We start from the raw sequence: 14,511 nt of genomic DNA, 5'->3' as shown, positions 1-14,511 counted from the left end.
TGATTGATGGAAAGCTGAAAATCATGTCCCAAGCGGGATATAGACAGTTAAACCACCCCTAACCAAAATTCCTGAAGCGCAGGACAGCTGGCAAACATATGTACAATATCTTCTGTGGGGAATCCGCATTTAGGACAGCGAGTCTTTTCCAAACCATGGCTTGTAACCCATTTAAAAATACTTTCAGGGGTGCAATAAAGCATACAGATAGTCCTGAACTGCTGGAGCTTTAAGTTAACATAATGGACTGAATGATCAATAATCTCTAACGTTCTTGTGATCTCAACTGGGAAACTGTCCAAGTTGAGCACCCTAATCTATTTGAAGGCCAGCAGTGAGCTGTCAAAAGTGCTGTAGGCACTAAGAATCTGGTATAGCGCACTAATGGAAAACGTTCCAGGTGCACTCTATAGGTAAGTAAGCTGTCAGAGTCTTCCAGGATTATCCGATATTTACCTCCATGCAGAAATAAATCATGTAACTATTATTATTATTTTTTAATTGATGGGGGAGATTAAAAGAGGTCTGAAGGGAACCAAATGAACAGAACCCATCACTGCTGTACAGCTGCCCAGAAGTCTTCACCCCTAAAGTTGTCCAAGCCTTAACCACAGAATCTTAGAAGATGAAGGGGAATGCCGGATTCTCCTAGAGTGGTGTATGTGTATGCAAGGTAGGTAAGGAGTAGTTAAAGCTAATTTTCCTCCAAATACAAATGATGTCCTGAATAATTTTGAACCAGACCCACTTGTAATAATTGGGATCAGAAAGTCTATGAATGAATAACCTAGCATCTGACCCCAAAACAAGTTGATAGCCGCGAATGGACAGATTCTGGTCATGACCAGTAAGCAGATTCCTTATACAGCCTGCAAAAGCTGGCCAAAAGGAAAGCTTAAATTCAGGTAGCTGGAATCCCCCCACCCTCACGCCAATTGTATGCAATTTTTTAAAAATGAATTGCGTGACTGGCCCTCTCGGAACAGCATATAAAACTGTTATATATTGAGAGTATTTACAATGTGGAATGCAGGGCACGGGGCGGTGGAATGTGGAGCTTGCGGGGAGGCAGATTTGCGGTTGGCTTGTTGCCAGCAGGACGCGTTGTGGGTGGCTCCTGTGTGTACCACAAATAAACTTGTTTTCACACTTACCTTGTTCCTGTGTTCCTGAACCGCAACATAATTTTATCGACGAGCGGTTACCGGAGCCACCTTGGAACCTACGCGAAGTCTTCAGCCTGTTTTCTTGCTTAGAGGTGAAGTCGTTTTCTTCTGAAGACTGTTATCCTGCCCTCGGAGGTCTTGGAGGTCGTATTTCTTCATGGTGATATTTTTCAAATAGTTTTGTTTTATATTCGCTGATGTGTACGCCTAGCAACTGGCCAGGACGAGCACGCACTGCAGGCAAGGAGCGCAAGACCTGAGGGAGTGCGCGCGTCCGGCTTCTCGGCAATCTGAGTCATTATTTACTTTGTATCCTAGCAACCGCTGTGCTTACACGGAAGAGTCTTCATCTGCGGAACGGTTGCTAGGCAACAGACTGTTCTTGTCTTCGCTTTGCCTGACTCGCTTTTGGAGTTTAATTTACGCATCTGGGCCATAAAAATGGCAGATTTTATTATTATTAAGTTTTTGATGGTTTAAAATCATTTTGATCCTTCATATTAACTTTCTTCTTGTTCATAAAGTGGTGCAGGGCAGTTCGTTTGCACCAAATATTAAGGATTTACTGTTTCCTCTTCTCCACATATTATAAATCACATCAAACATTAAAGGCAAAGAACAACGTGTCTTGCATTATGCAATCTGTTACTGCTCCCCGCCATTCTTAGAAACAACTGGAGAGCCACCTGTGCTATGGTCTCAATGGTTCGACGCTTTTGAGACTTATTTAGGGGCAATCGGGGCCTCACGTTATAGACCAGAGAGGAAGAAATTGTTATTGTTACACTCTCTAGGTTTTGAAGGCCGTGAAATTCTGAAACATCTCCCAGATGTCGAAGTTGCGGAAAATGAAGAATTGGATGAATATCAGGAAACAGTAAAAAAACTGGTTCTGAGATTTGATAAACAGCCGAGTCTCGTTGTATTACGGCACAAATTTTTCAAGAGGGCCCAGTTACAAAATTAATCCATTGATGAATTTGTCAGTGCACTTCGTAAACTGTGTGCACAATGCCAGTTTGGCACTTTCCGAGATCAACTTATCAGGGACCAGCTTATAGGACATTGTGTTAACAAACATATCCAGCAAAGACTACTCACGATGGGGGACCCTTCACTTGATGATGTGATCAAGCAGGCTAAGAGCATTGAAATGGCTCAAGCAATACTTAAAGAACTATCAATTCAACGCAAGGAAGAAGAGAATGCCTTTGTCAACGTTGTCTCTATGCGCAAAGAACATAAACCTGTGAACAATCAATTTTTCAAACAAACGAATATTTGCTTTAGATGTGGAAACTTGCCACATACGAAAGACTCTAAAGGCTGTCCAGCCAAGAGTGTGGTGTGTCATAAGTGTGGTCGTATAGGCCACTTCGCTAAGGTGTGTCAGAGTAATGTGAGCAAGAATGTCAAAGTTAACAGTGTGTGTGAAGCCACTGAGGTAACAGATCAAAATTTGGAATGTCAGTTCCGTGATATGATTGTTGTGGTCACGGATGCACAGGCTGTTTCAGGTAATCCTGAAGAGTGTGTTGACCCCTATGTAGACATTACTGTGGGTGGCAAGATAATTCATTTGCTTGTTGATTCCGGTGCACGTATCACCATGGTGACATCGGAAGTATTTAGGAAAACGTGGGGTTCTAGGACATTGTTTACTCCTGACAGGGCTCCTGTCTCCTATGAAGGTAGGAGGATAGAACTTGAAGGTTTCATTGAAGATATTTTGGAGTTCAAGGGGCGCAGAATTCGGGGAAAGGTGTATGTGGCAGTAAAAGGTCTTAATATATTAGTTTGGTTCCATCAAGGCCTCTTTGGTATGGTACTGAGACCGGGTACCAGTGAGCAAGTTATGGTTGTTAAAGATGGCGGTGGTTTAAATCTGCAAATCTTACATAAGTCTTTCCCTGGTGTGTTTGAGAAAAAACTGGGGTGTATCAAGGGGTTCAAACATAGGATCAGAATCAAACAGGGCGCCATTCCCATTAAGCACAAATTGAGAGCGATCCCTTTCAGCTTGAGAGAGGATCTTAAATTAGAGTTGGAAAAGTTACAATCGGCTGGGGTAATTGAAACGGTGGAGTCTAGTCTGTGGTTATCTCCCATTGTGGTTGCTCGCAAACGCAGTGACGAAATGCGCCTTTGCGTTGACTTAAGAAGTCTGAACAAGGAGATATGGGTGGACTTTTTTCTGTTGCCCAGAATTAATGATTTGTTGGGTAAACTCAATGGTGCTGAATGGTTTTCCATAATTGACTTGGCTTCGGCATACCACCAAGTTGTCCTTGAAGAAGACTCTAGACATTGTACTGCTTTTAACACACCTTTTGGTACTTTTCAGTTTCTCAGGATGCCTTTCGGCCTTGCTTCAGCAGCATCAGTTTTCCAGCGCATTATGTCACATCTATTGAGGGATATTGAAGGGGTCTTGGTGTTCCAGGATGATGTTCTTATTTTTGCTAAACAATTGACAGAACATGACACAATACTTAAGTTAGTGTTACAGGTTTTTGAAGAGAGTGGGGTTGTGGTAAAGGATGAAAAGTGTGAATTCTGGAAGAGGGAGATTGAGTTTTTGGGACACGTTGTTTCGTCTGAGGGCGTCAAACCAAGACCTGGTCTAGTCGATGCTGTTAGAAATTATCCTCCCCCTAAAAATAAGGACGAACTGTGCTCTTTTATGGGTTTGTGTGAATTCTATTCCAGGTTTATTCCTAGTCACGCTTCCAAGATGAAGTGTTTGTCTAATATGATGAAAAATAGTGTTGCGTTTATTTGAGACAAAAATTGTCAAGACACATTTGATTTAGTGAAATTTGAGTTGACCAATGAAAGGGCTACGCATATATGATCCCCAGTTAGTGTGTAAAATAATGGTTGATGCCAGCAAATATGGCTTGGGTGCTGTTCTCGTCCAAGATAGTAAGCAAGGAGAAGAGACTGTTAGTTATGCTTCTAGAGTGTTGAGAGAAGCAGAGTTGAATTACTCTGTCATTGAAAAGGAGTTGTTGGCGTGTGTCTGGGCAAGTGAAAAGTTCAGGAGTTATGTTTGGGGAAGAAAGTTTGTGATTGTTACCGATCACAAGCCGCTGCTTTATATTCTGAGTGGAGACTAAACTAATTTTACTACACCGCGTATTGCTCGTCTTACCACAAAGTTGTTGCAATACGATGTTGAGGTTAAGTTTTTACCGGGTAAACTTAATGTAAGGGCGGATTTTCTCTCTAGGTTTCCCATTGAGGACTTGGATGATTTTGATTCTGAAGATGATAGAGAGGATTGTTTTGTCGCCAGTGTGGATCTTCCTGCGTTCAAGGCTTTTAGCAAAACGGATTGGGAGACAGCAGTCCATGATTATCCGATTTTAATCCAAGTTAAAGAATTTGTGACCAATGGTTGGCCGAAAGAGAAAAAAATTTCTTTACCGCTACAGCCGTTTTGCAAGGTTGCTGATGAGATTTCAATTGAAGATCAGATAATTTTGAGGGGTGAGAGATGCATTCCACCTTATGGTATTCGTTCTGGTTTGATTAATTCAGCACATCAAGGTCATTTTGGAGCTACTATGACCAAAAGGAGGTTAAGAGAGAGTTATTGGTGGCCATCTATGGATAAAGATGTAGATGCAGTGGTTAGAGGGTGTGCAATTTGCAATTCTGCTGAGAAGGGACTGAAAGTGGGTACGCCGCCTTTGCACCCTATACAGGTTCCGGAAAGACCTTGGTCGAAGCTTGGTATTGACATGATTGGGCCATTTAATTTTCTCCCTCACAACTTGCGTTATGCTTTTGTTCTCATGGACTATCACAGCAGATGGCCAGAGGTTTATTTTTGTGCCACTCCGTCAGCAACCAATGCGGTCAATTTTCTTAAAGAAGTTTTTAAGCGTGAAGGTTTCCCGAATACCATTATTTCTGACAATGGTGTACAATTTGTTAATTCTGAAATGGAATTCTTTTTACAGCAATCTGACATTACTCATTATATCATCCCCAAACTAATGGTTTGGTCGAAAGAATGAATAGAGTTGTTGGGGATTGCATAAAATGGGCCAGACACAATAATTATGACATCCAAGAGGCAGTTAGCACCATGTTGTGGGTTTATTGTTCCACACCTCATTCTTTGACTAATGTGTCTCCTTTTGAAGCGTTAAGAGGTCGCAAACCTACTTCCACTTTATTTCCTTCTTGGTTAGCAAGTTCATTGAAAAATAAAGGAATGGGTGTAATGAAGGGTGGGGTCAGTTGGGAAAAGGTGGTGTCAGGACAGCAACGCATGAAGAAGAGATACGATGCAGTCAAAGCCACTAAGTTGCGTGTGTTTTCCCCTGGAGACTTATTGTGAATAAAAAAAAGTACGTTTCTTAAAAAAGGTGATGCTAGTTTCAGTAAACCTTTTAGGGCGAGAAAAGTGTGTGGGAGTGCTATCATGGTTGATGGTGGTCGGTGGTGGAATGTGTCAAAGATTGTAAAGGTATCCGAGGACCCATCTCCATGTGCCAGTGGTCAGAGTGGTTGTGGTGAGGAGTGTAAAAGTGGAAATTCGAGCGTACATGTCCAAAGTTCGTATAAGTCTAAAGCTCAGAGTTCAGCTACGAATTTTACGGAAGGGTCTCTGCGTAGATCTTCCCGGGAAAAGTTTTTACCATGGAAGTTGAGGTCTGATGAGTGATAATTTCTGGTTAGGGTCTCTACTCTTATAACGTAACGTTCTTTGAAAGTTTTGTTCCTATTTATATTTTATTGTTAGATTGTTTTTTTTTATTTTAAAAGGGAGAGATGCAATGTTATATATTGAGAGTATTTACAATGTGGAATGCAGGGCACAGGGCGGTGGAATGTGGAACGGGGAGCTTGCGGGGAGGCAGATCGGCGGTTGGCTTGTTGCCAGCAGGACGCGTTGTGGGTGGCTCCTGTGTATACCACAAATATGTTCCTGAACCGCAACAAAAACCTCAAATAGCAACCTCAGAGCGCTTAAAGAATGAATCTGGGGACCAAAGTGATATTGCTCAAAAGAAGTATGACTTGGGTAGAACATTCATTTTTATGATGCTACAACGGCCTAATATACTGATTGGGAGTCGATTCCATAAGTGCATCTTGGCAATGACTGACTGCAAGAAAGGTTCATAGTTCCATATAGCCAAGGGGCAAAAGCAGCATCCTTCCTGGGAGGTAAATCAAACCCCAGTGAGTGAACATAAACATGGGATAGTGCTGACCCTTGTAGAAAATTTAGCAGCAGCCACCTGTATCTTTTTCAAAGCAAACCCTCCAAGAGATTGTTTGCAATTCTCAGTTTATTTATTGCAGTTCTTATGGCAGCAGAAGACAACAAATTTTGGCTGTTGCTCATGCTGGTCATGATTACAAAATAAACACCAGTTGTGTAAATAAATGTTATCTCACAAAATGCCTGGAAATGGCTGCCATCTTAAAATGGTGTTGTTGTCACGTAGAAAAAAATAGCTGTTAGGGCAAACTCTTACATAAAGAATTCTATATTAGACCCATGGTAAAACCCCAACTTGCTGATACAGTGAACCATCAAAGAGAGGGATGTTTTCTTCCAAACACCATTGGATCATTTTCAATAGCATTTTCAAATGTTCATATAGCCTAATGGGTCTAGGCCTAGGGTAATCATTGCAAGCATTTAGGGCCTGATTACAACTTTGGAGGAGGTGTTAATCCGTCCCAAAAGTGAAGGTAAAGTGACGGATATACCACCAGCCGTATTACGAGTTCCATAGGATATAATGGACTCGTAATACGGCTGGTGGTATATCCGTCACTTTTGGGACAGATTAACACCTCCTCCAAAGTTGTAATCAGGCCCTTAGTCTGCCAGTGTGCCTGATGTTTATACATATATGGAGGTTTATTCATTGTTATGATTCTGTAATTGGATACCCATTTTGTATCAAAGATTCTTCTCAGGAAATCCGTTGCATCCTTGATGTAAGAGAATAGAGTTTCCACATGTGGACATTAAAAAGAATCAAAATAAGAAGATGTATTTTCGAATAGCCTACGACTAACAGAAATTATTGAACTTCCTGTTGGTTTCTTTCTATCTTTATGCACTATTGGCAAGAAATAAAATGCAGGTACATCATGGGGCACCACTCCTAATGAAAGAATATTTCTCCTTTTCAAATACTTTAATTTCCCACCATGAATGAAGCTTAATGTTAAAGTTTTTCTTTAGATCCAAATATTCTGTTTTAGGGATTTTCACATAACAGTTACTGATATTCACATGGTTCATGGCTTCCTATAGACACATATCTCTTGGACAACCATACAATCATAGGCATGTCATTACTTAGAGTTCTAAAGGTAGGAAAACTGTCACTCTTTTTTTTTTAGTCTTAGTAGATCTCTTTTGTCCTGAAGAACTATACAATTTCTTCAAATCCGATTCTACTAAGTTGTTAAATGTTTCAATAGAATCAAAGGACATCTGAGGTGTATGTGTTCAGGTGGGCCTACATTTGTATTCAAACACTGTTGTATATAAATCTAACTCCTCTATAAGCCTCTCCATCTACTTTGTCCAAATCACCAGTTGTTTCATTTTCCAGTAACATCAAATCAGAAAAAGCATCAATGTCCCTTGTGCATAATTCAGTGGCTGGGTCTGTAGAACCCTCACTCCTTTGTTGTTTGGGTTTTGACAATGCAAATGCATTTAGAAGCTTTAGTTTGCATATAAACTTGTTCCTATTTAACCTCGTTTGGGAAAAAGCAAAGGATGTTTATGGACAATATTGTAAATTGAAACGTAATGACCTACATTCTTTGTTAGATAAATTGATTATCATCTTGGAGTCTAGAAGAGTTCGCAATTCTTCTTTGCTTTCATTTTGTGTTGACAAATCTTTATTGCTCTCTGCATCTCAACTCCCTCACCATTGTTTCCTCCAGTTTTCTTCTTCTCCACTGTTGTTTCTGTTCCATTGTTCTTCCCAGTCTGAATGGCCTGAACTACTCTAAAAAGTGATTATTTTGTCCTTTTACTGATGAGCTTCCCTTCTCTGGATCCATGTCTCAACCAGAACTGGTATCTGTGCTCAGTAATTGTCAAGCCTTGTTAAACTATATGGATTCCCATGCTTTTTCTTTGTATAATAAAGTAAATAATATCATTAAGCTATATACTGGTCTAAGCTCTTAATCATGTTTGACTCTCAACTATTTTTTTCACTTTCTTTTGCTTAACAATCTCCTCCTCTTTTACTGGATCTGGACCTAATATCATTTTTAAAAGCCTTTTTTTTTACAAATGTCAGGATCCTAAGCATTTGTAGAAAGACAGTGGCAGTAATCCCAGACCACTTATTGAGCATTGCCAGATTTGGGTTCTCATATCTTGGTATCAATAAAAGTCTCAAGTGTCTAATTTTTTTAGCGAGGTGCTCTCCCACTACTTAAATATGTTAGACTTCATCAATCTTTCCAAACTACATAGTTTGCACTTTATATCATCTGTGGGTTTACTGTATGTGAGTTTGGTATATCTGGTACAAGCCACTTCCAGAACATCAGTAAACAGTTCAAATGCTGCTTTCTAGCTCTCCTTTTTCACTTCCATTGCCATTATGTATATAATATTTCAAACTTCATTAGCAAAAACCTCAAAGTTCAAATTATTTGCTCTGCAATTCCCCCTTTTAATATAAAGAAGAATTGGACTTACGGACATCTTTTATTACATAGGATGAGAGCATCCTCCGACCCGCTACTATGATGGCGCTCGACCACTAGATTCAGTTTTCCACCAAACTCTAAAGTCTTTTTGTAATAAACAAAAGGGGGGAGGGGAATCCTGGTAAAAGCATCCAGGGCAAAAGCAGCAAATTTCGTGGAAGGCAAAATGCAACAGCAGGTGCACAGACGCACTAGATAGTGCCCACTTGTGTCAAATATTTGGCAGCAGCCATCTGCATCTTTCATCAGACAAACACCGGCACTTCAATCGATTGTTTGCAAATTTCAAATCATTTATTACAGTTCATGTGGCAGCAAAAGTCGAAGCCTTTGGGCTGAAATTCAGTCTTGCTCATGTTGATTATCATATCAAAACAAATACCAATAAAAACATTTTCCTTAGTGTCATGTTGGCTATTTTGTACTTAATTTGGCTCTCCCAAAAATCATCAAAACCGAGGCCACCTTATGATAGTATCATTGTTACATAGAAAAATATAGCGCTTAAACCAAACTTATCTATAAGAAAATCAATATTAAAGAAAATTATTTAGAAAAATAAAATCCATTATATTTCATATTTTTTTATTCTATAAACACAACACTATGGGGGTCATTCTGACCCTGGCGGCCGGTGACCGCCAGGGTCACCGACCACGGGAGCACCGCCAACAGGCTGGCGGTGCTCCCTCGAGCATTCTGACCGCGGCGGTTCAAACGGAAAGTCAGCGGTCTTTTTATGAAGATGAAACTCCCAATATCTCCCTTTAATTATAAAAATATATATACTCCTTGTTTTCTATTTAAAGTTTATTGTAACGCCCTGTAGCCACCTATCCCTACAAATCCATCCTTCCCCCAATACACTCATACACACACACACACACACACACGCACTGTACAGTTATAATTACATCAGAGTTTCCATGGGAAGAACGTTGTTTTGATTCCCTAATAACTTTGGTGCCCTTTGACAAAACTACACAAAACTTTTCAAAAATGATTTCATCTCCCTCATGGAAAGCTTGGAGCTGATCCGTCAAGTGGTGGACAAGAAAAAGAGGATCCCAAAACTTTGATTATCGATGTCCAAGAAAAATATGCCCTCCGATACAGACAAGATAGCTGAATGGAATGACACCAAATTTGGCAGAAAATCTGAACTTTACTCAGAAAGCATGCTTTTTCTAACTTGGTGTAAATCTATTCAGCCATTTTTTAGGAATTTGCATTTAAAGAGATGCTTGGGGTGAGCATGATGTAGTTAAAAAGTTAGGGCCTCATTTAGATCTTGGCAGATGAGTTACTCCATCATAACAGTGACGGGTATCCCGTCCGACAAAATATAAATCTCATAGGATATAACGGGATTTATATTTTGATGGACGGGATATCCGTCACCTTTGGGATGGACTTGTCTGTCAACATCTAAATCAAGCCCTTAGGTTGGTCAGTCTGGAGTCCCTCTCTACTGAAAAATAAAAAATAGGTCACATTGATTGGCTGAGGGGGCTTTTTCTCCTGCCAATAATTTTGATACCACAGGATAGAGACCAGGTCAGCGATACTGAGTGATCTGTTTGGTAGGGCACAGATCTGAAAAAAATATTGTAGTTCCTATTAAAGGACTCGGGGAATTAGTCTGTGTCCTGAAAATGTTTTAAAAATAAGAAATAATTTGGCAGGGTAGGGACACCCTGACCTCCTACAAGTTGTATAGAGGGGGCACCTGAGGAACCTCCCAGGAGGCCAAAACTTAAAAAGAAACATTTTTCAATGGCTCAAGTCCTTAGGTTTTCCTATGAGAATGGCTATTAATATTCACCTCCACAGTACCATGATACATTGAAATGCTTTCTCATGTCTACCTGGATGCAAGGACACATTTTGCATGAAATGTCAGTTTTAAAATGTTAATGTTAATGTTTGCAGAATTTTGGATAATTATCCAAAAGCATACGGCATGAATTTTGCACACCTGATTCCAACCCACTTCTAGTAAGAAAGGGAGTAGGTCTTTTATTTAGCTTCTTTTAATAATGTTTTGTTAAAACACATTCTCACTTGAATTCATTTCAGATTGCTCCTTTAGAAACAGTTAAATTGAGGCACACAAACCTAAGCCTTTGATTTCTCACACCCATTTTTAATATGTGATCTCAGTGTGAATCAAATTATTGTGGATGTGTTCAAAGACATCTTTCAAAAGTCGTTGCGTCTGCCTTTCAGGATGGTTCACACTTCTTTAGCTGTATGGCGGTTTTTCAGTCTCTTTGTTGAGATTGAGCCCAGGGTCCACAGTGCAGGAGAGAGATGGGCAACATGCTATTTCAAATCTTCTTGAATTACTTTTAGCCTAATTAGATGAGGCTTATTCAGCAACATCAGTTCATGACCCTGGGGCATTTCCTCAATCAATAGGCATACAATGTCAAGCATTAATGGGATCCATGTGAATAATGAAAAATCAAAATCTTGCAGTCTATGGCCACGGTTTATAGCAAATTGCTCTTGTACTTGGAACTGTTAGTACTATATTAGTTGCCACATTGTTTACCATTGGTTGTATTGTGGATGTAACTATATTGATAGCACCTAGCTCTCAGGGGCAACCTAGCACTTTATGAAGAATGTGGTAGTAAGTGCTGCAATAGACAAAGTACAGAAGTTGGAAGGGACAAGAGTAATAGAAGACAAATTATTAAGAGACATTCTCAGAATATATATTTCAGGTTTGAAGCTGGTTACAGGTTGAAGGAAAGATCAAAAAGAATGCTCTCATTTTGTAGAACATCAATTATTTTTCCTCTTCAGATTTAGAACCAGCAAAAGAGATGGAAAACCATACACAGAGGAAAGAATGAGAAAGAAAAAGATGAAACCCTGAGAGAAAGAGAAAAACCAGGAAGAGTGGCATAAATGGGCAGGAATTGTTTGGTGATGGATTAAAGAGGCATGCGGTGGAATAAAGACCACACAGTCTTGGTATTCTAGAAAGCAACATTCACCACTACTAGCTACCGGCGTCTGAGCAAAACATTGAGCCCCAGCACTTATTCTTCTAGAAGCACTGGATAAGGAGATGGGTGGAAAAGAGTGAGGTCTTGAGATATGTTCTGAGTGTTAGGAGTGAAATGAGGGAGAGACTTTACCATCAGGTGTTGGCAAAGTAAGAGACAGAGGGCCAGATGTATCAAGAGATTTTGCATTCGCAAACGGTGCGAATTGCAAAATTCGGCCATTTGCGAATGCAAAAATGCCTTTCAGAATGCAAATTGCGATTCTCTAAATAGGAAATCGCAAATAAGGAATCCTTATTTGCGATTTCTTAAGCACATGTATCAAGCATTTCCGAAATGCAAATTGGGCATTTAGGAAATGCAATTACCACCAACAAAAGTTTGGTGGTAACCATGTGCAAATTTTAAAAATGCATTTTAAATGTATTTTTAAAATGTACATGTAGTGCACACATGCCACTAAGGCATGTGTGTGCTTCACATGTCCGTAAAAATATTTTTGGGGTGCAGCAGAGGGGGCCTTAAGCCCCCAGCACCATGGGATTTGCATTTCCTAAATTGCGAATTCCTAACTGGAATTTGCAATTTAGGAAATGCAAAAACATTCGCAACAGGCCCATAGGTGCAAATGGGGTCGGATTCTCTATTTGCAATTCGGTAAAAGCATTTGCAAATTTTAAGAAATCGCTATTATCGAATCGCAAAATTCATACATACCATTTTGCATTTCTTAAATAGCGATTTCTTAAAATTCGCTATTTAAGAAATGCAATTTCGTTTTTTGATACATCTGGGCCAGAATATCTACTTACAATCTAATTTTGTGGATCTACAGCATTATCTGGTTAATTCTGCCAATGGACGGATATGGTCTAAGAGTGGAAGCTTTTCAACAGTCTTGTTATGTTTGTTGGCCTTGCAGAAAATGTAAGGTGCGTTACATTTGATGTGTGTTGGAACAGAGAAAAACCCTGAGTTTGGAGACAATGTGGTTGTGCTTCCTTTGGCACTTGTTTAGACAGCTTCTGCACGGAAGGCAAAGTTTAGTGGGTGACAGTAGAATATATGAGAGTGCTGAACCATGTCAGTGTGTGAACAGATAGTAACTAGCGTCATTGGAGTGGAGAATGATTGTCCAGAGAAAAGCATTGATCCTCCTTAGGAGAGTGATTTTAGACAAATACAAATATTTTTAACTTTGAAATTAAATGTCAGGTGTCAATTTTCAAAGAGGGACACATTTTTTGAATGCCACTGGCATATCCACTCCACTCATAAACAAAAAATGGTCATTTATTTTTGGAGGAAATAATTCTCTGTATTGTTTTCCTGAGCGCCTCTTTGACTTCTTTGTTCCTAAAGCTGTAAATAAATGGGTTTAACATAGGGGTTATTACAGAGTATACAGCACTTACAATCCCGTCAGATTGTAAGGAGTAGCTTAGTGTAGGTCGGAAATAAATGAAAATGGCTGTGCAATAAAAGAATGAAACAACAGTCAGGTGGGATGAGCAAGTGGAGAATGCCCGCCACCTCCCTTTCCCAGAATGGATCTTTAGAATTGAGAAAATAATGAGTATGTAGGACACAAGTATGAACAGAAAAGGGCCCATAATGATCAGGGTGCCTTCTGTGAATATAATTAGCTCATTGGTGGAGGTGTCACTGCAAGAAAGCTTGAGTAGTGCGGTCATGTCACACAAGAAGTGGTGAATGTGGTTGTTAGCACAGAAGGACAATTTGGAGATGGTGATGGTGTGCAGCAGAGAGTGCAAGGAAGACGTAAACCAGGATGCAGCCACCAAAATCTTGCACAGCCTGGGGTTCATCATCTTAGTGTAGTAAAGGGGCTTGCAGATGGCCACCCAGCGGTCATAAGCCATCACAGCAAGAATTAGGTCATCTGTGATACCCAGAACACCAAAGAAGAACATCTGCGAGAAGCAATCTGTGAAAGAAATGGACCTCACCTCCATCAGGAGGTTGGCTAATAGTCTAGGGACAGTGACAGTGGTGAAACAGATATCAACAAATGACAGATTGGAAATAAAAAAATACATAGGAGTATCCAGTTCAGGCTCCCATCGAATAACCACGATGATGAAAATATTTCCTATCAGCGTAATGATGTAGATGACGAGAAAGAGCAAGAACATGCCTATCGACTTCTGTGGCTGGTCGGTGAACCCCAGGAGAATGAACTCCAATGTCTGATTATTTAGTTCCATGGATAAAGCAGGTGGAGACTGGAAGAAAGATGACACAATCAGTACAGTATTGCAACTATATCTCTGAGCTTATCAACACTACAGCACTATTGTCTGAAATGTGACTACTGTTAGAATTCTTGGACAATCTACAACAATCTCTGTCCATCAGTCCTTCATGTCTGATTGTACAATACCAGCACCCTGAAAGTATGATAAAGCATCAGTTAAACTGAGTGAAGAGAAGTGTTTGAAGGTACTGCTCCAACAATTGTCCATTTGAAAATGCCCTTTCAGGCTAAGAATTAAAGCTTTAAACCTTACATTAATTTCTTTGAAACTTCAATGTAGAAAGAAATTGTCTGCATAGCGTCCCACCAGTGATGTTACCCGATT

The 14,511-nt window shown here is 40.0% G+C and overlaps 1 protein-coding gene across 1 annotated transcript; it reads right to left on the bottom strand.

Moving 5' to 3' along the window:
• Window positions 1-13,197: 13,197 nt before the first annotated feature.
• Window positions 13,198-14,136, bottom strand: LOC138262349 (olfactory receptor 1F1-like). The gene has a single exon (XM_069212246.1). It carries the CDS (start codon window positions 14,134-14,136, stop codon window positions 13,198-13,200), a length of 939 nt encoding a protein of 312 aa, XP_069068347.1.
• Between the last annotated feature and the right edge of the window lie 375 nt (window positions 14,137-14,511).

The sequence above is a fragment of the Pleurodeles waltl genome, chromosome 10, assembly GCF_031143425.1.
Source record: "Pleurodeles waltl isolate 20211129_DDA chromosome 10, aPleWal1.hap1.20221129, whole genome shotgun sequence".
NCBI lineage: Eukaryota > Metazoa > Chordata > Amphibia > Caudata > Salamandridae > Pleurodeles > Pleurodeles waltl.
This window is presented reverse-complemented; position numbering and strand designations above follow the sequence as displayed.